The following is a 24,293-nucleotide window of genomic DNA, read 5'->3' on the forward strand; positions in this document are numbered from 1 at the left end:
ACATTCTGATTCTATAACTCAAGACCAGATCATGGACAGCAACAAGGGTTAAGGTAACTGGAGTCACCATCTACCTGCTGTGCATAAGAGAGGCCGCCCATGGTACTCTGCGCCCGGCCTTGCATGGCCATCGGGTACCGCTGCGGGGTCTGGGACCCATATGGCTGCCCTGGGTACCCATGTCCTTGCTGCGGTCCTGATGAAGGTCCCTGTTGTTGCGAGTATGGGTTAGTCCCGCCATATGGCTGAGGTCTCATCTTGCCCATCTGATCCATTGGACTGGATGGCTACAAAATAAAAAGCATTTCATTAACCTGAAGCTTTGATAGCCCCTGGCCAATATGAACATAAACCCAAGCGTATAGGTCTGTATGCCACATAGAAAAACAGTTACTGTGAAAAAGTAATGGTACAGACCCAGTAACCCGTGGGCAAGTCACTTAACCTTCCTCAGAACCTTGATTTTATCATTTGCAAAACAAAAATACCACCATGAAAGCGTCTTGTATAAGTGTGGTACTACTTGAGATCCAAGGGAAAAACCATGTATAGAGCAATGAATATAGGTACTCTAGGATGCAGAAAATCAGAACAAAGGCCCTGAAAGCTGGGAGAGGACATTGCTGCTGTATCTTGTTCAACACCACCAAAACTAATGCTTCAATACTGTGGTTGGGAATTCAAATACATAAGCATCTAGATGTTTCCATTCTTTAAATAGTAGAATCCCTTTTCTGCATATCTGTAGACCGTTCATACTATGGCACAAGCACTTAAATTTATGCTTTCTTCCAAATGGGTAACGTGGCTAAGTTACAGTTGTTGAGAGCCTTGGGCATCTCAACTGAAAAGTTCATCTCCTTTAATATTCAAGAGTTTGAATGTGTAAGAAGGATTATAACTTTTGTCTCTTTAAAGGACAAGGCATAGAGGTATACCAATAACGGAAACTCAAAGTACAATTCACAAGTATTTGGTTATACGTATAGCTTTCCTTCAGCTCTTTGAGTGACAAGTTCAATCAGCTCATTCACTTTCTGACATAACTCTACCCTACTGGAGCTACATAGGATAGAGCCCAGCATATTTCCCAGCCAGAGATGCCTACCCATATCGATGTGGGCATGGGGGTGGGGTAGAGGGAGTGTCTCTAAACACCTTAAATAGATACACCCAAGTTGAGAAGTAGGCTTGGACCAGACACAAAACTTGGAAACTAAATTTTAATTTGGGAATGGGCAGTAGATATTAATACCCTGGACCTGAAGATCATTAGCTCTTAAATTAAGAAGGAGTTCGGTAGTTCCCAAACTTTAGCCTGCATCAAAATCAGCTAGAGGGCTTGTTAGAACACAGACTGATGAGACCCACACACCTGGGGTATCTGACTCTGTAGGTTCAGGGTTGGGCCTTGCATACATATCTGTAACAGTTCCCCAGGGATGTTGATGCTGCTGGTCCAGGAGCCACACTTAAGAACTTTAGATTATATCTAGGGTCCCCCTTCCTGTTCCATTATTCTGTAGTTAGTAAATTATTCTATAATTTAAGGTGTGTAAGACCTTAAAACAACAACAAAACCCCTCTAAGGGGAGGGAGGCACATTCAGATAGCTGGTTCTCTGTACATGTCTTTCTTGGGGGGCAGAGTACTACATAATTATTTTATAATAGAGGGAAAGTCAAGCTATCATGAGGAAAATGGATAAGACAAAAAGCTACAGAAACTATTCTTCTAAATACCAAGAGGAAAAAAGCTGAGGCAAAATTCTCTTAGGCTACAGCAAAATCTCAGCTAAAAAGGTTAGCAATGACGATGGGAGCACCCTTCAAGTTTCTAAACTACAGTGAATCACAGTAAAACTGTATCCCAAATTACTACTACATGTCAACATTATTAAAGTGTTGTTTCAATCATCCTACATAAACCATTTTTGTTTAAGTCCTGCCTCTGTGTCAGAAGCTCTAAGAAAGCTCTCAGTCATTAATTTTGGAGCTACACAGATTCTTTTGGGGCTTTTTAGGAAATTCAGATTGAACAACAATTGGACTAGTGAGTAATAAATGGCATGTGGTCTTCCCCAGATACACCTGGCAGTGAAGCCAAAACACCACCAGTCCTCCCCATACAGAGCTCAGGGGCTTACGCAGCTAAGTTATGCCAGATACAACGACCAGATCCTCATCTCATCCCAAACTGCAGCTGCTCTCCATGTGTCTCCCAGGTGACACCCTCTTCCCAGGTGAAGAGACTACATTTACTCAACAGGGAGACCAGCCCACTCTGGGTATCTCTGTCAGTCCAGGTCTCCCCACAACACAAGAGGGGCAGTCATTACCATGGTTACTATGGAGCTTCTAGAGCAGCAGCTATCAACCAGGGCTACAGATCAGAATTTTCTGTGAATTTCACAAATGGAATCTCTAGGGAGAGACGCAGGCACTATAGAGAGTCTGCAAGGGCTTGGGCCCACCCACCCTCTCCACCCCTCAAGATCCTCGGATGATTCAAATGTGTACTACTGAGATCTAGACACACTGTCCGATCAAATTTTCTGTGACAGGTGACTATTAAGTACTTGAAATATAGCTAGTGTGACTGAAGAACTCGATTATTTTTATTTACTTTTAATTAAATTCATATAACCACATGTGGCTAGTGACTATCATATTGGACTCCACAGTTCTAGAGCAATGCTCACAAATCGTTTTCACCTTTCCCTGTCCAACAATAGCTACAAACTCCCTGTCTACATCCTGGACACTATCACATAGAGCAAAGAATGTAGTACATCTACAGACTTGGGTTCAAATCCTAACTCTACCACTGTCTGACCTTGAACACAAGCCCATCTAAACAGTGACTTTTTCATCTAAAACGCACACAACACACTACACCCAGTGCCTGGAATTTAAATGCCCAATAAATAGTAGCCATTATCAATAATGATAAATAGTGCTTCTGCCTGGCTCCAAAGCCCTGCACAATGTGCTCCAGTTCTACACATTTTTTCATTCTCACCCCAAAATTCCCCACATAGATACGAGCCCAGCTCCATGCAATGGTCCCCTGCCCTGCCCTCCTGTCCACAATGGATTCCACCAGCAGAAACCCAACCCTTCAACATGAAGCCACTTCCCATTCTTCAGCACAGTCTGATCTGTCACGTTTCTAAACATCCTATGGCAAATTCAGTCAGAATCATAAGATATGGCACTTAGTTGTCTAATTAACTGACTGCATCTCTCAAGACTACGTTGTAGGAAGCCAGAGATCGGGTGTTTTACCTTCAAAGTCGTCCCCCACCCTGCCCCACCACCACAGACCCCAAGTGCAGAGCTAGGGCAGTAGAATTTCACTGTGCCAGGCTGCCCTACTGTAAGAAGTAGGCAGGGGATACTATGGGGAGAAAGTCCAGATCAAACCCTCGAACCATAGGGTCAGGGGCATACCCTAAACCAGGTTATGACTTTGAGGGAAGAAAAACACTGTGGATTGAACTGGAAGAAAAAAGAGGGCAGGGTAGAACAAACAGCTAAGGGGAAACAAGTATACTTCTGAGAAGAATCTTACGCACCATCCTACACCAGAGAGGTCTTCAAAATTGCAAAGGCATCCCCAAACCCACTCCTTAAAAACAAAAGGCTAAAGGCCAGTTAGTTACCTTTTTCTCCCTCGTATCTAGGGTCCTGCGCCCCCAACGGAGGACACCTACTTAGCAGAGGCTAGTTAATAAACATTTCAAGGATCTCTCCATCAACTTTAGGAAATCTTCGCAGTCCAAAAATAAATGCAAATCAAAGAAATTCTTATTCTAAAAATAAAACTAAGACATTTCCCTTTCCTGGACATCAGACTTCTGACCTCCTCTCTTCACCAAAGAGTTCTAATCAACAGAATATTCAGTTTAGCAAACTAAAATATATTCAGTTCAAACAATCTGATTACTCCGATCTCATGTCCAAGTTAAACATTTGCTCATATCAAAAGGGGAGGTAAGTCGGGACCTAACTCATACTTGTGACATTTAAAACCATTGTGAAAGATTTGTGATTTGCAGTTATAGATGAAATGCCATCTTCCAATCTCTCATAACAGAAAAGGGGCTTTAAATCATCACTAATCAGTTTTATTGGAAAAGAGCAATCTCAGGCCAGAAAAATCCCTACTACATGCAAGACAGAAAAGCCAGTATCAGCAGTCTGCAGACACCAAGAAAGGCAGGGGATGGGAAACACCAAACTCTGGCTGCAAAGAGCCAGAGATTCCACTCTGGGAATGATGGAGAGGAAATCCTTTCAATGGGAAACCACAGGAGTAGATTTTACTATGATTACACTTCAAAAGCAAAGGCTCTGCCACAAAGACACATAATTGAGAGGAAAATGCTGCTCCCTTGATCAGGGAAGTCGGGCCCCTTGCTGTATATACTCTCCTGCATTCATAAAAACATAAAAATTAAAAAAGGGGGGAAAGAGGCATAAGAAAAAAAATCCACCACCATCCACCACTTATCGCTTTCCAGATTACTGACAAACTGCCTGTCAAATAAAATGCATCAAAAGACACAGTTTAGGGGCATCAAAGCCAAGGAGGCCTAGTAGGCTAGACCTTCCTCTAGCAGGTTGTAGACTGTCCATTGGCATAGAGTCCCCCTATCCTAAGCAGAAAGAATTACATGCCCCTCCAGACCAGTGAGCTAACGGGATCCCTTACAACTTCTTATTGACCCCAAGGAAAGCCATAACAATCCTCAGGGTTGCTGGGATACAAGAAACTGGACTTCAAATTCTCCAACTTCTGACCATGACCGATAGAGAAGAGAGCAGAGAAGCCCCCCCCCCCACCTCCTGTCAAACTTCCAGGCAGAAAGATACTATTCACCAAAATGTATCACACCATGTTGCAGTGGCACCAAGAAAGACAAACTCAATGTTCTTGAAATGAAAGTCCAACTGAGAAAAGCTCCAGGCTTTTGGTCTCAATCCAAAGACGCAGAAAGGACGTGACCAGGCAGCAACCGTAAGGAGCCAGATTTGGTATCCCAAGACTGGCAAGAACAAGAGGGGAGATGGATGGGCCGGGGCTGCGGAGACGGTGTCCATCAGAAAGCAGAAGTCTTGCCTCCCATTTGTTCTGTCATCCTAAATGCCAACTAGACGGGGCCAGTATAAACTTGGTGCCATACCGTGGAATTTGGACATTTAAATATTATTTCTTACTCCTTGTGTTTTCAATTCATTCCTGGCCAGATTTGTTGTATGACTTTTAATAATAACAATAAAAAAAAAAGCATCCCTGGCTCTTTAACCGAAAGAACCCCCTAATTGATTCCCACAGTAATTAACCTGCATTTTACCTCAGAGAGCGGTAGTTAAGGAAGTCGGCACTGCTATTTATAACTCATCTCAAATTGAGGGCAGACTGCCTAAAATCTAACACATCCCAGCTGTACTCCTGTTTGAACTGGGGCCAAGGGAATTTTTTAAAGCAATCTTGGCACCGAATGAATGACACCAACAGTATGAGAGCGCGAGCGGTTGTGTTGTGGTGACGTAGCACTGGAGGTGGAATGGGAGGGGGCCAGTGTACTGTGATCCCTCTCGTGCACGCCTGCTGCTCGCGAGTCCCAGTACAGTAAGCTGGGAACCGCCCACTGAGAGCCAAACACAGGAAAAGGCTTTTCCTGTGGAACGCCTTGAAGTGAGAAACACATGGCTAATCTGCATAAACGCGAAGCCACACCGCCCCTGCCAGGAAGGTTAGTGCTCGTAATCTCTGGCCATGAAGCTGGCTGCCTGGGAGGACTTGGACTGGCGCCTGATAACCCAGAAAGAGCCGAGAGAGAACAGATGGGTAAGGACCCCGGCAGAAAACAGCCCCGGGTCACGTGACTCGCCACATGGCCCCGCCAGCACAAACTATTGTCTGGCCGCGGAGCTCCCATACAAAGGCACCCGGCCTCAGCTTCCTGTGATTACAGGGACAGGCGGCAGCTGTTGATCCAGTTCCCGTTCGGGACCCTCCCCTGTTGAGGAGCATTCCAGGCGGGGCCAAATATAAAAGGTAAGGACTCTCCCAACCAACGCTTTCAGCTTCCCGCGAGCTCCACGTGGCTCCACTGGGATCCTAGGGTGGACAGAACAGACTCCCCTAAAACGAACCACCCTTTTTACCCTGGTACACATTAGTTAACCAGAATAAGTCGTTCTCATGGTGTCCCCCTCCCCAGCCACACACATCTGTATCCAAAGCCGCCTCATCCTTTTCTTACTCACTCTTCCAGTATTTCGTGGCTTTGAAAATTGTTCAAAAACCCTTACTCCAACTGAAGAGAAACTGCCCAGAAATCTGTTTAGTTCTATCCCCAGACTCTGCCTCCTAAAGTAAAGAGACTTCCTTCATTTGGGTTTGCGTTTAAACAGGTTTCCTTACTGTTTATGTGACCTAGGACAATAAAACATTCCTTAACTTCCTATTGGCCTCACCAGAGTCATTAAGATTTTCTGAAGCTAAATTGAAGTTGATGATGGGATAAGAAAAATATCTCATCAGACATACCAACACCTGACCCAGGAAATCAAACCCACTCAGCCCAAGATTCTTATTATCCTTCTTAATCTCAGAATCATACCCCAAATTTTCTACTTTACAAGAGATGGGAAACAATTCATTCTAGTTCTAGTTCATTCGCATTCTAAACAAACTGGTCATCTGCCTATGGTGAGAGAGAAATTACCAACATCTACCACTCCGAAGAGACAGGTTTAAAAACCAAATCTTTTCAAATTCCACAAGTGTCCAAGTTGAATATAAATTAAAAACCCAGGGGCGCCTGGGTGGCTCAGTCGGTTGAGCATTTGACTTCGGCTCAGGTCATGATCTCACAGTTCATGAGTTCGAGCCCCGCGTCGGGGTCTGTGCTGACAGCTCAGAGCCTGGACCCTCCTTTGGGTTCTGTGTCTCCCTCTCTCTCTGCCTCTCCCTCGTTCATGCTCTGTCTCTCTCTGTCTCAAAAATAAACATTAAAAACAATTTTTTTTTAAAATCCAAACTCAATGAAAATCAACCCTATTCTGTTTACAGAAACAATTCTATTTTTTAAAATATTTATTTTTGAGAGAGAGAAACAGAGCATGAGCAAGGGAGGGGCACAGAGAGATGGGGACACAAAATCTGAAGCAGGCTCCAGGCCCTGAGCTGTCAGCACAGAGCCTAATGCAGGGCTGGAACCCACAAACGGCGAGATCACGACCTGAGCCGAAGTTGGCCACTCAACCAACTGAACCACCAAAGCGCCCCTGTTTACAGAAACAATTCTAGAAGATTAGGGCATGTTCCTCTTTGCAGACTAAGTAAGAACTCATTTCAAAGACATCACTTGAAGCACCAGCCTGACCAAACCCCTAAGAGGGGCTGCAACCAGATATCAGACTTGACCTTCCAACCCATACCTGTCTCTAAAGTGATAGAGAACAAGGTGCCTCTCTCCCTGGCTCAGAGAAATTCAGGCTACTGTGCTCCATCCTTCCAGATCAGATGAACAGAGAACGCTAACTAAGGGTAGGAAAAAAAAGAGAGGCCAAAGGGGTAAGAGTCATTGAATCATCTAGCAAAACTCAAACAGATTATGAGAGCCAACTGTAATAACCACCTCACAGCTGTCCACCCAAAAGAGGCATGCCAGAAAAACCACAACCAGGTGGCTGGTATTTTCTTTATTTCTTCCTGGGTTCCAGAAAGAGTCCTTCAAATAATCCAGCTACAGCACCAAACTAATGAACTTATTAACAAATGATCAAGGCTTTCTCATCCAGAACACTTTCAATTAGCCACCTTTCATACAGAAAATGCTCTTCTGTAAATGACAAAGATCACTTTTTTGAAAGACCAAACTTAGCTAACGAATCTCTCCCATTTCCAACGACTTACAAAAGCCTCTGAGAAAACCATACAACTTCCTTTTTTTTTTTTTTTTTTTTTTAATTTGAGAGAGAGAGAAAGAGAGAGAGAATCCCAAACAGGCTTCACGCCCATTGTGGAGCCTGATGCATGGGGCTCCATCCCACGACCGCTGGGATCATGACCTGAGCCAAAATCGAGAGTTGGACACTTAACTGACTGTGCCACCCAGGTGCCCCAAAACACTAGAAACCATACAACTTCTTGAGAAAGAATTCCTCTTTAGGTACTGCTTCAATCCCAGGGCTCTAAAAACAGTAAGGCCTCAAGAAGATGATTAAACAGGAACTGAAATGCCATCTGACAAAATTAAACATCCCCTTCTATACAATATTTTAATCTCAAGAGTAAGGCAGCAGCACAACATGGTGAGGAGTACTAAGCTGAGAGGACACCTGGGTCCCCATCCCAGTTCTCTGACTGACTCCCTGGGGTGAGCTGGGGGTGGGGAGGGGCAAGGCACTAACCGGGTTGTACCTTAACTTCCTCAGCAACACAATGGAATCCTGCCCTCCAGATTCCGAATCAGCAGCTCTGGGACAGGGCCAAGAATCTCCTCCGGAGATTCTCACGTCCAGTCTAGGAGCATTTGGGCTACATGCCCTCTTTCCCAAACTCCTCCCATCTCCAGCACCAAGTGACTCTAGAACGCAGATGCACCTGTCCAATTTCCTTAGCCAAGAAAGGGTCTGAAGAGGGCAGTGCCTGGCCAACAGAGAAACAATCAGGAATGCACCTCAGATTCCCAGATTCCCAAATAAGCAGCATTCTCAGTCAAAGCCAAGCTTTCCTAAATTCCTATACCCGGTCCCTGGATTATCTTGTTCACCTGAACACGTATCACTAACGTACTATATACTTATCTTGTTCACCATCTGTATTCTAGACTAGAATATAAGCTCCAGGAAGGTAAAGATTTGTGTGTAAAACAAACTTTCCTACTTTAAAAGTAGGAAAACTGTCGAAGAGAGAGTGAAATTCTAGAGGCCTTGCAATTCCTAACCTTGTTCGTGCAGAGGAAATGCTTTGGCCCTGGGTGGCCAGTCCCACATAATGGTTATGAGCTCTGCCCCTGCAATGCCTTCAACTTCTCTCTCAGTTTCTGCAACAACAGAATAGAGACAATAGTAGTAGCACCCTCAGCGCTGAATGAATGAGTTGATACATTAAAACAAAACACTGTTCCTCAAACCAGCAGGATATGCTCTGGCCTCACTATCTCTCCACCAGGTACTCTTTCTTCAGGTATTAGTCTAGCTCTCTTTCACATCAAATAACACTTTAATCTGGTCTTCCCTGGTGAACCCATCTAAAATTTCAATCCTGCACACCTCTTATACCTGGTCCATGACAAATCTTTCTCCTGAGCATGTATCACTAGAACACTCTATGGTTTACTATTTATCTTGCTTAATGTTGATATCCTAGACTAGAATATATAAGCTAGTGGGTGGGTATGTGTCTAGAAGAACTAGAGGTGGATGTGTGTTTAATTGACTGCTATATCCTCTAGCACCCAAAATGTTAGCTATTATCATCCTACACAAGTCCCAAATTTCTAGAAACAAAGCTTAGCAACCAGAACACATAAGGTCTGGTCCCCATGCATTCCAGACCAGAAACCCAAAGTGGTCAATTAGAGGTTAACTAACAATCAAATAAATTAAGGTTATGCTTTTTATTTATTTTTTTTAAATTTTTTTAATGTTTATTTATTTTTGACAGAGAGAGAGAGACAGGGCATGAGTGGGGGAGGGTCAGAGAGAGAGGAAGACACAGAATCTGAAACGGGCTCCAGGCTCTGAGCTGTCAGCACAGAGCCCGACGCGGGACTCAAACTCACAGACTGTGAGATCATGACCCGAGCTGAAGTCGGACGCTCAACCGACTGAGCCACCCAGGTGTCCCAAGGTTATGCTTTTTAAAACAGAGAAAAAAGTATAGGCTTTGACAAGTCAACCTCCCTTGGCACCAGAGCCATCTGTAAAACGGGGATTAAAACCTAACAAAGATATGAGACAGCTGAAGTGATTAGGTATGTGAAATGCTCGTTAAAGTACCAGTTCATAAACTATACATACAACAGACATTACTTCCCTCTCTCTACCCTCAATAAGAGGAAGAGCAGAATGGGTTGAAAGCAAAGTTTCAAAGTAAATGCTTAAGAATCAAGAACACACAAGTCAGACACAAAAGGATTGAGGAGTCCAGTTTTCAAGCTCCATCTACTTTCAGTCTGTTCTCCCAAAGGAATTTGTTCAGTAGCTCCTCCCAAGAATCCTGATGGTAAATAAAGCCCAATAGTTTTCAACCAGGACAGTACTAAATCCCTGAGAAGTGTTTGGAAATAAATGTATCCAAGTGCCTTTTTTTGGTTATCATATCAACTCTGTGGTGCTACTGGCATTTATTACCTGGGGAGCAGGATGCCAAATGTCCTGCAATGCATCTCCACACAAAGAAGAGCCTCGATGAGAAACAATGGACTCTAGCCCATTACAAGTCCAATCTTAGATGGAGAATTTCCTGTAACACTTGACCCTGGAGCAGTGAAGGGAAAGGGAATCAGAACTGGCCAGTACCCATCCCAAGAGCCCAACATTACAAAGTCACCCAGTAGCCACGGTAATCATAAATAAAAATTTACTTTTAAAAATGGTTGGAAGATAATTTACTGAATGAATGTGGTACTTCTCCAGTGCACTTATTACAATTTAATTATGGTTATTTGTGATTATTTACTTACATCTTTCCCCACTAGAAAGTACTCCATAGAGGCAGAAATTATGAATCCCGTGTTCACAACACAGTGACTGATACATTGTAGAAGCTCGGGAAGTATTTGTTGAGTTACTGTAAGCAATTGACAAAAGGAAGGTAGGCCCTCACAGGTTTTCCAAAAAAAAGTTCTGCCATTAAGATTTATTACACTGGCAAGTCCCAACTATCGTATGCTTCAAAGTCAGTAACAGGACTGGGTAATTAAGTGAGCCAAAAAAATGTTATTATCCCCAAAACTGAGAAACGGGGAATATGATCAAAGTCTAGGAAATCTTGATGGTGTGCAAGAAAGATCGGCTGGGATACTGCATCCCAATATATGCTCAATAATTAAAAACAATGGGCAGATCTCGCTACCCACATAAGGTGGGATGGATTGACACCAGGAAAAGGTACTTCCTCCCACAAACCACCCTTTGGTGTTTCTAGGAGGGAAAGGACCTTGTGGATGGACCACAAGCCCAACTGAGTGGTGCAGTTTTTTAGACATTTTCTGCCCTGCTCATTTGTCATTTATCATTAAGTCATATGGTACACTTAAGGAATACACGGAGAGGCAAGGGTCATGTAACCTTACAGAGATTCACCCAGGAGGGTACACAGCAACTTATCTTTAAGTTTATTTATTTTGGGGGGGGGGGGGGGAGAGCGCACACAAGCGGGAGAGGGGCAGAGAGGGAGAGAGAGAACCCCAAGCAGTCTCCACGCTGTCAGCACAGAGCCTGATGCAGGGCTTGATTCCACTAACCGTGACATCACGACTTGAGCCGAAATCAAGAGTCAGCCCAGCCGACTGAGCCACCGCAGCAACTTTTCAATAAAGTTCAATAAAGATAACACTTCTAAATCACACCTACTTCTGACCTAGTTTCTAAAATACTCCTCCTTCTTCCATATTAAACTGCTTTGCAGATAACTGCTCAAAAACAAAAAAAAGGCAAAGGCAAAAACTGCTCCTAGTCATAAAACTTTAAGGCCTCATTTGCTTTCTCTTTAAAAAGCTCTCCTTTTCCCCACTCCTTTTATTTTATCTATAACTCCAAACTTGGACTGGTCTTGCATGGGTTATATAAAAAGATCCTAAATTTCTCTAAGTGCACAGTTCTACATCCTGCCAAAATTTCTCCTTCTGTACTATAAAAGGTGTCTGTGACACATCATTGAGCTGTAGGAACTTGATTTACATGCAGTCGGAGATTCCGTTTGTCATCAATCCAATCAAGTCCTGTATTTCAGTAAAGACACTGAGAAGCAGCAGCAATGCCACTGTGTTTATTTAATTCCTAGTGCTGCCTTGGACCACTTTCCAAAAATGCCAGTCTCTCACCTGGTCCCCCTAAGTTCACTCTGAACTGTAACAGGCACGATCAAGTAAGTTAAAGAATGGCCCAGGGCACAGCCAACCTTACTAAGATTATAGTGCCTCCAAATCTTCAGGCTTTTTTAAGGTCAACAATTCCCTGAATGAAAAGCCAAGAGTCCCGTAAATTGTCCAGTTCTTTTCAAAGCTCCAGAAGTACATTGGTACCAACCCTCTCTACACCACTGTTCACACAAATGTGTATAGAAGACCCTGGCTTCATCATTTATACTAGGAATACATTGGACCAGACCGATGTTACCAGCTGTCTTTTCTGAAGCTTATTTGTCTCTCCTCTTTATTTGTTATCTCTGGCCAGTATAATCAAATTGAGATGTGTACTTGGCATGCTAAGTTATGCAAATCTAGCTAAAATTTATCTCTTCCTCACCCCCTTACCCCCAAGTGTGTTTGGCTCATACACTTTTATTCAAGGCACACAGAATTTCCTTTTGGTGAATGTGTCTGGGTGGATGAACCCAGCTATCTCAATCTCGTTTTATTTTAAACCAAAATACCATAATGAGACCGCATATTGGTCACTTGAGGTTTTATGCAGGGGTTTTAAAGAAGCCGATTCAAAGCTGCGCTGGGAAAGCAGAGAATTCAAATCGCAGACCAGAAAGAAAAACAAAAATGTTACAAATCTGTCATGTCCCAACACAACCCCAAAAACAGATCAAGGAGGGCTAAGAAACAGTCTCCAGACCAAGGCAATAAAGTGGGAAAAGAGAGCAGAAGAAGTAGAGATCATTTAGGAAAACTTCTGTTTGTTAGTTTATTAGATAAAGGCACTGGCTGCCGCTAGTTAGCCAGGCAACTCCAACAGAGGTACACAGATACCAGGAATTTTTACTAAAATGATGTTGATCTGAAAGTGGTAGAAGTTGCATCTCCAGTACTTTTAAAAACATTTAAGCAGCTCTGGTGTGGTAAAGTTACGGAGGCCTCCATGTGCTCTGTGTTCTGCTAACGGAGTTAGACACCAGAGGACAGAATGAAAAAGAGGAAAAAAAAGAACAGAGAAAATAAAGCTATAAGGCAGAGGGACGACAAAATGAGTTTAAAACACACAAACACACACACAAAGAACATAAAACTCCCTACTGGAATTTTTGTCTGTGCATACAAATGTTAAATCCCAGATCAAACTGTCGGCATACTGCCTCCTGAAAGCCTCAGCCTTCATTGCAGCCGGGTCACAGTTGATCTCCGCTTCAGTCCTCAGGCAGGAAGGAAAAGAGGCCTGGTACAAGGAAACTTGCTTGTATTGGGGACGATACAGAAACCACATCAGGTTTTCAGAAAGCACAGGTGTACCAGAACACTGGTTCTCCACTAGGTCTTTTGCATGGTTACTGTTTATTATCTGACCATTTCTCTAACTTCCATTTCTGGGTCAAGTACAATCATTATTTATTACATACAACTAGGGACAGGTCTTGGCTCAAATGTCCACCCCTTAGAGAGACATCATCTACTTCAAAGATGGGCGATTTGTCAGGAGTTGACTTAATGGGTTTATTTGCTAGGACTTTAAGACAAGAGACACAAGGAAAGGAAAAATCACAGTACAACTGGCTAGCCAGTGGGGCTCAGGTGAGAGAGGGAGGGAGGTCTTTGAGGATGACCTGAGAGACCAGCAGATCACTGAAGGTCCTGTTCTCAGATCACAAGCCATCATAAGCAGAAGGGACATCATGGTGTTTAATTAAAGCTTTCCAAACTGGCATCTACAAGAATCACTTTCTTAAGCAATTTACTTGGCTGGTCATACCTGGAGACCACAGGTCACCATCCTAAAATTATCTTTTCCACCTTCATCAAACAACCAGTACCACAGATTCAGATTATCCTCATGCTACATGTCACCAAAGAGCTAAGAGAGAGAGAAATGGAAGGCAGGGAGTCCCCAAGCCCTATAAAGAAAACAGACATTTTCTGTCACTAGAGTTTATCATTATTGCATAATCGAAGATCCATCTCAAAAGTATTTCCTTTCTTCTCCCCCAACCCCAAGCACTTTTAACCTTTTCTGTATCCAGTAACTCTTTCACATCTTGGGAGAAACACATACATCTGAAATATTAGCCTATGGTGCAGTCTGGAAGAAGCCCCTCAGGTAATTCTGATGGACTCTAGCCCAGTTGAGCATAGATGCATAAATCCGGTAGTTCTAACTTGGGCCTGCATCACAATGGCCTGGAGGGTTTGTTAAAACAATGCTAAAGTTTTGGATTCAGTAGGTCTAGATGAGTATTTGCATTTCTAAACAGGGCCCAGGTAATGCTGAGGCTAATGGTTAGGGACCCCCCACTCCCCATCCCCTGGAGAACCACTGCACAAATCTGTCTCTCAAACTGACAACAGGTACTTAATAAAATTTGTTGGTTTTTTTCTTTTAAGTATTAATAGAACTTAGATGCAGCTGAAAACTATGGGATAGCTTTTTTTTTTTTTTTTTAAGTTGATTTATTTTGAGAGGCAGAGGGAGAAAAGGGCAGAGAAAGAGGGGGAGAGAGAATCGCAAGCAGGCTCCATGCTGTCAGAACAGAGCCCTACATGGGGCTCAATCTCCGGAACTGTGAGATCATGGACCTGAGCCGAAATCAAGAGTCAGACACTTAACCAACTAGCTTTTAATTCAGTGAAGATCAACAACAGTCTTTAACCACCAATACTATCCCCCTCTCAAGCAGGGGCCTCTACCAACCAGGAGTGATGTTCAAATTTTATTTGATAATAGTATTGTCACATATCTCATTAATATTTATTGAAGCCTGCAAGGTAGATACTTTTCCTCATTACACAGTTGAGGATACAGATTCAGAGAAGTGACTTGCCTAAAGTCACACAGCCTAAGGGAACTTTAAACCTTGGTTTTAGAGCTGACTCTTCTAGGAAACTCTGTGTGAGGCACTTAATCTTTGTGTTCACTTTCCCCAAGTGGAAATTAAGACAATAATCTTTGCCTCTCCTGCAAGTGCTCCAAGTCATAGAAAGTAAAATCACTCTGCAAATATTTTTGTAATGCAAGTTACTCTCACTTAGATCAAAGTGAAGGAGTCTATTTTTGAGCCTCAATCCACCACCCCCCCCCCCCAGCCCACCAACACTCTCAAAGACCCCTCCCGAAAAGAAAGTGGCCTGAGGACCAAATGCTGCCAACTCTTACACTGGGATCACATGGCCACTCATCAGAAACTTAAATAAAATTCTAAATGGACAGAAATCTAGGCATAATGTAAAATTGTAACTTTTCAGTCTTTCACCCCATTTAAGAGGTCTGGGCCATTGCAAAAATAATGTCCCAATAAGCCTTTGTGCTTAAAACATTTATTTTAGAGAAGCAAATTTAGTATTTTACGTTACAACTCTAGAGAATCAGACAAACCTTGATTCATATCAGAACTCTACCTTTTACTAGCATATTGCCCTAGGGCAAATTTCTCATTTTTACTGTTTCCTCATGTGTAAAGTAGGAGGAGTAACAATAGAAACCCACCTCTCATGGTTTTGAAAATTAAATCAGTAAATTCGTGGAGAGACCCAGCATAGAGCTTGCACATTGTAAGTGCTCAAATGCATGGTTGCTATCATTAATACTCACCCTCAACATGCCATCATTTGAAAATTTGGATCTCAGTGAGGCTTTCAGCCTATCCGTAGCCCAGGACACAGTTACGGATAAACTACCTATAGAATCGTTCCCTCAATCCTTTATAGTAGAATTATCTTTGGCAATCAGATTCCTAAACAGATAAAAAGTTAGAAGTCTACCACTGTTGGACCAACCCAAGAACTCCACCACCTTCGTAACAGAGGAAAAAAGAGAGAAAGCCATCTGTATGCACCAGGCAAGACACAGCAACAAACAGCAATTAATTCCCAGCATTAGGTGACTTGTTCGCTAAGGACAAGAGAAAGCCATAATAAGGTCCACCCAGAGAGAGGGGGAAATCACTGTGCAAGAAGAGGCCGAACACATACTTGTTTCCTCTAAAAGGAAGCAGCCATGCACTTCAATCATCTACCACGTGGCTGAACTCACACTTTTCTTAAAGTACACCGGCATAAGTCAGTTGAGAGTAAACAGCTGGACCCAGATGCACTCATGCCCAGCAAGCAAGTTGTGACCTCAAGGGAAACAGGAGGCAAAATAAAAAACACAAAGTACACGGCAAATGGGTTTTTAAATGACTGGTATCACACCAACCCCTAAACTCCCCTGCTGCAGTCATGCTGGTGCTAGATCTTAAGCAGGGAGTTCCTTTTAACAGAGATGTCTATAAACAAGCAAGCTGAAAGCTAACAAGTTTAAGAGGGAAAAAGCATACAAAAATCTTGGCTGCTGGTGATGAGCCACAGAAAATCATAAATGTGCCCGTGCCAAGGGAGGAGGAAGTCTAATATCTAACATTGCAGACTTGGGAACCCAGAAGCAACGAAGCCATAAGGAAGCCCAAAAGTAGAAGAGGAAAAAAAGCACATGGCACATTTCCTCTTCATATGGGTGGCAATTTAAGCAGCACTCTGGGCCTGCAGAGCCCATAGCCCCAGTGCCCCAAGCTCCTTAGTATTTCATATCAACATTAACTTCCTGGAGGGCGACAAAAATCTGTCCTGGATTACTGGGTGATTTCTAATATGTACCATAACCAACACTAAGTCAACATTTTAGGGATCAAATTTCCTACTCTGCAGCATGTTGGAATGCATTCTTGGCATTAGACTGCTCATTGCAGTACACCCTTAGAAAATGCAGAAGCCACTGGTAAATAAAGACTCAACTTGTCCCAAGACTATCTTCTAGTATGCATAAATGACTAACAAAAACAAATGAAAGTTCACTCAGATGTCCTTTTACATTCAACAAAAACTAATTCCATCCATTTGAATGGCGGGGGGGGGGGGGGGGGGTGGGGAACCACAATTTCAGGGAAGAATACTCAAGATAGTTAATTCCACATTCACCCTAACTTGGATTCCTCTAAAACTTAGACAGACTAAGGAATTCATCTCAAGCCCCTACTCACCGGCTATCCATGGCAGATGAACCACTGTGCCCTAATTCTGAGTTACTGGAAATTTGCTTTGCCAAATGCCAGAGTATTTTCTAAACTAGAATCTGTATTTAAGACTCCACTCCGTACTTGTATTCTGGAACAGTGTAACCTATCCTTCTCTTCCAGGTGAAAGCCCTGTAGCAGCCTGGCACTGGACTCTCTATGCATTTTCAGCTGTTAAAGCATCCACTTACAGTCCTTGAAAAGTGCCAGAAATCATGTGTGTTCCAATCACACATGGATCAGCAGGTAAAGAGAAACCAAAATCACTACATTGCAGAGGCTCCCATAAGGAGTAAGCATGTGTTTGCACCATTTATGAGCTTCTTGGCCACAGCCAACCTAATCAAAAACAATATTAAAGGCCATTTCTGTGAACAGATGGGCAAACTGTGTACATGCAGGCTTATCCACCCATCAACCCTCAATAGAAGGTCTCATCCAAGCAACTCAGCTTCAGCACAGCTCCCAACTCTTCAGAAATAGCAGCAGCCTAAGTGTCTGGACAGGTACTTCACGACTCTTGTTTTGCTTAAAAAAACTCAATTAACTCTACCAAAAAGAAGAAGAAGAAGAAAAACAGGCTCTCCAACCAAAGTTAAACCACCGTCACTGCAGAGTTGTCCAGGGCACACAACTCTGAAGGTGACACAACCTTCCAAACCCGAAATTACTACAAAAGAGCCCCTGAACTGGCCAAGAACTTGGCAGGTTGTACTAAAGGCCCCACATAACCACAAGAACCACTAAGACCCTGGAACCACTCTCACGGAATTTTACAGTTACAGTCCAAATTCTCAAAGTCACTAGAGTGAGACAAGTACAGGTCTGGGGAGGGTTGTGTAGTTTGGTTCTATAAAGCCCATGGAACTCAGAGTAGCGGTATGAAAAGGCAAATTAATATTTTAACTTTCCCCCTCTTGAACATTAAGCTTCACAAATCATTGCCTCTGAAAAGCTGTCCCAGGTTAACCTTGCCCAACTCTGATTGCTCCTTATTCTGGAATTCCTTCAGCCCATACACTTAGGTTGGTCTATACCCATTTATAAAACCCTGCTTTGCAAGTTTTCCAGATGTATGCACATAAGCATGCTTCACCAAGAAAACGAAATTCTTCTGAAGCAGATACTGTCTCTTTTAAGTCCCTTCCTAATATCTAACTGGTGTGTTCACATAAGGCTATTTCCTATTTCCATTTGAATCTCCAAATCCCCCTGAGCTAAAAATTATACTCTCAGCAATGAGCCTCATGTTCTAATATCCTTACCACCACACTGACAAAGGCCTGGGCAACCACTGTCTGTGTCAACGCAAGTTTTTGAATTTTGTTTTAAAACAAGCTGATAGCCTTTGGTAAGTCAGCAGAACCTAAAAATTATGGTCAGGGCCATAATGACATTCATATTCCTTACTGCTATGCTAAATCAAAAAGACACTTGCAGGACTCTGGTCTATAAAAACACTTCTTGGGGCACCTGGGTGACTCAGTCAATTAAGCGTCCGACTTCAGCTCAGGTCATGATCTCACGGTTTGTGGGTTCAAGCCCCGCATCGGGCTCCGTGCTAACAGCTCAGAGCCTGGAGCCTGCTTCAGATTCTGTGTCTCCCTCCTTCTCTGCCCCTCCCCAACTCACACTCTGTCTCTTTCTCTCAAAAATAAATAAACATTAAAAACACTTCTTGTAAAGAAAAGCGGTGTCAGAGTCAGTGGATTTTGTTTAAAAAGAGATTTTTAGAAGATAAATCTGGTTATCTCACAAGGCTACCAAACCAGAGTACCACAGGCACACCGCTAAAATACTTCTAAAATATTTCTTCCTCCACAAAAAGAATGTTTCACTGAAGGAACTCAGAAATGTTTTTAATCCTAAAACGGCAATTTCAAAAACAAAGATTGAATCTATCCATATAACCCTTCAGGCAGGATTTAGTGAGTCCCCAAACATTTGGACTTTGTACTAACCCAGGAACTTGGGAGCATTAACTTTATATATATGTAAATATATATATATATATATATATATATATATATATATATATATATATATATACACACACATATATATATATGTAAATATATATATAAATATGTAAATATATATATATATATTTACATATATATATATGATGCACAGAAGAAGTCCAGTAAAAACTATACAAATAAACCCAACCCTTAAAGCGGGCTTATAATTCCGAGAGCCACAGCCAGAGGCTGAGGACGACGCTGAAGTTGCAGTATCTTTTTTTCTCCTTTCTGGTATTCCAAAAATGCAAACCCAACCCTAGAAACATCTCACCAAACTACAAAACCTTTCCAAAAGAACAAGGCTTTAAAACTCAAAGTCTCATAAACCAAGCTTTTGGAGCACACTTACCTCACTATTGAAACTTAGGATCTTCTTTCCAGACTTCTGTTTATTTTCTCTCTGAAACTGCAATCCATTTTGAACGGGGCTCCATTGTGCCCTGAACTACGCCTAGACCCAGGACCATGGAGGCTTCTCTTCCAGCGTAGCAGCGTCTTTTCACTTCCAGTCTCTTTTAGATCATCTCTCCTAGCCTCCATCCACGCCTCCACACCCCCAGTACTACCCTCTTCCCTATCCACATTTCTTTTCTTCCAAAGTTATTTTATTCCACCACATGAGAACAGACTAGCATTATCTTTGCTTGAAAACTGTTTATTAATTTGCCTGTCAAACATTCTATAGAGCCGTTTACATCTTACTACAGAAACCTCCTGGGTACATATTGACAGCTCAGCAAGTATTTACACAAAGCTCTGAAACATTTGGTTCCTTCAGAAGAGGAAGGAGCTGCTGTGTCAAGCAGAGAATTATCAAACACCTTTTCCTCTCCCTTTTTTCCTCTTTTATAAAGGGAAGCTTCTTCCTTCTAGCATACCTCTAAGATGCCTAAATTATACTTCTAAACTATCCAGCCAGGAGGAGAAAGAATGGAAATTCAGGTGTGCTGGAGAAGGGGAAAGAATAGCATTTCCAGGACCACTTGCAAAACACACCACATAGTTTAAAAAACTAAGGGTATGAGAAAAGGCAATAGGCCTATGAAATTGACCCTGCAATGCTTAGCTTTTCCGTTCCAGTCTCAGGAACTTTTGCTCCTCTCTCAGCAAAACTTACAGGGCAAGTTCAGGCACTCAGATTACAACCAACTGCCCAAACCAGACCTAGACCTGCCCAAACACCTGAAGAGTCTGGAGAACTTAATGCTACCTCTCCCCACCTTCCTATCCCCCCAAGAGAAGCAGAGTGTTAATGTTATGACTATCCACTCCCTACCCCACCCCAAATCTACTCCCAAAATCCCCTCTTAGAGATTTTGAGGCAACTATTTTTCAAGACTTGCTTTAATGAAATCTGCCCAATTTTTCAATTAATGTTTAGTGTTTTAAAACCACCAGCCAGGTGGAATGACTAATGACAAACATAAGCAGTTTCAAAACAAAATAGTCTGGTAAGGCTTTTTCTGTAAAGGGCCACAGACCATTGTGGTACCCAACTGTTCAGAGCTTGTTCCTGTAAATCCTCAAGAGAAAACAGCCTTGAGTTCCTCGAGCCCAAGGGAAGAAAGATGGTCTCAAGACCCCTACTGGTCAATGTACAGGCAGAAATTGCCTTCATAACAAGTTAGGTATGGAAGCACAGCCCAATGCGTAGCATCACAGAGGAAGAAGGCCATACAGTCCACCAACTTCACTTTACTGATGAAGAGAAAATAAACCCAAGGTCAGTGGCTTGCCCCAAATCACACAGCTTAATCTAGATCTGCATGTGGAACCAAAGCCTCTTCCTCCTGAATCCTGCACTCTTTACTCCTCACCACTGTCACACACAACTCAGTGTGCATCAATAATGATAATGACCAATCTAAACAAGGAGAAACCCAGAGATAAAAGCCATGGGAATTAGGACTCCATGTTAGAGACCAAGGTATCCCAGCTCACTTGCAGGAAAGAACTATTCAGTGCCAATGTATTTTGAATACCGTATTTTAACCATATATTTGCTTGGTTCATTTCAGTTGCTTCTAGAATTTTGGGATTTGAAGCCAATCCATACAACGGCAGAGGGGCGGGGGGGAGGATTGGAAAGGGTCCTGACCATTACTTTGTTAGCCTATTTCCACATTAAAAAAAAAAAGTCCACTAACCTCATTGCTAAAGCCTGCTGCAGACATCACACCCTACAGGAGCCAATCCAACAGATGAATGTTTAATGCAATCCAAGACATCTTATTACAGTAGGTGCCACTTGTCATGGTTACTGGTTGCTCTGTGTCACACACAAAGGAAGGAACCTTAAAAAGTCCTTGCAGGGCCCAATACAAAGAAGCCAACCTTGGTCCTGATGCTTTCTCTTCTCTTGCAACCATCCCAACCCCCATCACCCCTACTTCCCTCACGGACAGTAGAGAAACATGAAGCCCTCACAATGAAGTGCCGTCTCAGTGTGGTTTTCCTGGTCCCTCCTACTTGAGAGAGTTCCAAGAGTCCTGTATTTTAGCCAGCCCAGAATTTCTGCCAGTAGGCATTCCCATAATAAGCCCAAGATGCCTGTATTTGTTTCCCAGGAGTTGGAAATATCGTCTGATATTTCCATAGCAAGAACTAACAGCCAAACTTCTACAATCAAATCCATCTTGATCCCAGACTACATATTCTATTTCATTTTTTACTTTGATGAGCTGATACTACTCTCAAGGTACTAGAGCTAAAAGCATCCCCAATAAAACGCTTCACATGAGGTTCAAGTGCATAGGTGACTAAAAAGTATCTCATCAGTAGCAGGATTCAACACCTTGAGATACAGTATTACTTATGGAAAGCCCTAAAGGGAAAGTTTGCCTGCTGGGATCTTCCGGCTCCTGTGAAAAAGACAGAGCCACAATACAAACACTCAGCTAATCTTTATTTCATAAAGGCAGAGTCAAATGAGAACGTTACAACCTTAGCTATGTCCATCAATTCTCTGCAAAACAGTCTTAATCCAAGATTCAGTTAAGGAAAGAAAGGGACAGAGCAAGACCCCATTATTTAAGAATGCTTAAGAATAAGGCATCATGGTCTGATAAGAGGTTTATCCTTAAGTAGCAAAGAGAAATTCCTATCAAAATCTACCCACCTACATCCCTCATAGAGACTACCACAAAACTGGAAGTTGCACTGTCTCTTCCACAAGTGAATGCTCACTAGCCCATTCTCTGGGCATCAGGGCAACTGGAATGAAATTGAACAGGAATCTATGTTGTATGAAGTGCTAGGAATGGTGATGTTAAAAGTGAAACCAAAAATTCACCCAAGGGCAGCACAAACTTCCAAACAGGGACTGTATCTATTTTCCTACCATGTACTCAGCACACAGCATAGTACTCAGCACAAAGGAAGTGCTCAAATATTCGTTTAATGACTGAAAATCACTATATGGCAAGAGTTGGTTTTATACCCCCCAAAAACAAAGTATTTGCCTGAATATTATTTTTCAACTTTAATTTTTGCTTTTAAATGAACCTTGACTTAGCCCAAATGTACTCCTCTAATAGTTTACAAAAGGTAAATGACTCAGCCCCCCTCCCCTCAAGGGAAAAGAGATGTAGCATGTCTCTTGTCCAGAGACAAGAGAATGTTCTCTTTGCTAAGACTAAGCTCATCCTCTAGACACTAGAGATTCAATTTAAAATTCTCCCAGTTTCTTGCCCAAACACAGAACATTATGGACAATGTGGAGTCAAGGCACAGCACTCTAAACCTGCCATTTAACACAACTGTTTTCAAAATTCCTACCTTAATAGAAGAGAAAAGCAGTTCTAGAATGAGGAAGGAACACAACTAATCAGTGAACAAAATCTCATAGCAGGAAGGTACAACTGAATACTGCTGGGGCGGGGGGCGGGGGGCATGAAAGGAGCTTTCCCCCTCTTTGAAAAGATACAGGACTCCTGACAAAAGCACTGAAGACAGAACATGAAGAGGTACGAAGAGCAAAATTAAAATAAAACAGAATGCATAAAAATGTACCTTAAAGTTGTCATTTCTAAGCAAATATCAAGTATCATTATAGGTGGTATCTTTATTATCTTGGAAGATTGGGGGGGGAATGGAACATACCTTAAAATGCAAAGAAAAAAACAATCGACCTCTATTTCAAAGCTCTAAAATAACAGATGACAAAATACAAAACTAGCCTTTTTGATATCTCAGGAACAAATGATAAATTTCACCAAACCAGGCCTTTAGGAGAAAGTCCCTCACAAGATCATGAAAGACATCGGCTTCTCTTTAAATTGAGCTGCTCTCCCAAAGTTCAATTAACAAAAGAAAGTGTTAACCAGACTCAACATGTAAACAAAGAAGGAGGCCAGTCGTCCTTAAAACAGAACACTTGAACCTAATATGAAATTCTCTCTCAGAAAGCTTCCAGTTCTCAAAATAAATAAATAAAAGTTTTCCTCCTACCCCCTCCCATAAAGATCCCACATTTGTCACTCGATAAAAACCCCAGTAAAATAATTTCAATTCTGCAAAGCGAACAGGGTCAAAATTACTCAAGACAAATGCATCTTCAGAGCCATCAAAGAAGTCATTTATACCATCAGGAAAGTCACAAAACCAAAACAAACAGCAAACCCATTGTAGAGAAAAACTCAGCTACTGTTCTGACAACACAGAATCTATTTCAGGCTGCATAAAACATAACAAGCAAAATAAATCCAAGGTACAAGCAAAATGCCACTGCCTCCTCTTTTGTTTCGGCACAATGTAACAAGGGCAGCCTGTCTGGGGCTCTGCTCCTGCTGATACAGTATTGCTGCTTAAACCTCCCTCCTCAAGGTCACAGCCAATTTCAGCTCTGGAATAAAAGGCAGATAGTGGCAGCGATGGTTTGGGTTATCACTGGCAGAAAAGCAGAGTGTAAAAGTTTATGAGCTCATCAGGATTGTTGTACCATTACATCAGAGGCAATTATAAATGGCCAAGAGCAGGAGATGGGGAGCCAATCAGATCACAGATAGGATGTCAACCTAAGACCAACTGTCTCCTGGCTTTGACAGAAGGATTTTACCTCCATAATTCAAATCCCAAACCAAAGCAATCTGCACTTAC

At 42.4% G+C, this 24,293-nt stretch overlaps 1 protein-coding gene across 3 annotated transcripts in view; it reads right to left on the reverse strand.

Moving 5' to 3' along the window:
* ARID1A (AT-rich interaction domain 1A) overlaps positions 1-24,293 on the reverse strand; it is a 70,212-nt gene that overhangs the window by 43,447 nt on the left and 2,472 nt on the right. For 2 of the 3 annotated variants that reach the window (XM_078452165.2, XM_078452164.2), the window contains exon 2: positions 75-287. In XM_078452165.2, coding sequence (XP_078308291.1) covers positions 75-287 — 213 coding nt within the window. Of the gene's footprint in view, positions 1-74; positions 288-2,146; positions 2,433-24,293 lie in introns of those variants that run through there. The other variant, XM_078452166.2, reaches the window with a different exon arrangement.

Source organism: Panthera onca, chromosome C1, assembly GCF_046562875.1.
Source record: "Panthera onca isolate mPanOnc1 chromosome C1, mPanOnc1 haplotype 2, whole genome shotgun sequence".
NCBI lineage: Eukaryota > Metazoa > Chordata > Mammalia > Carnivora > Felidae > Panthera > Panthera onca.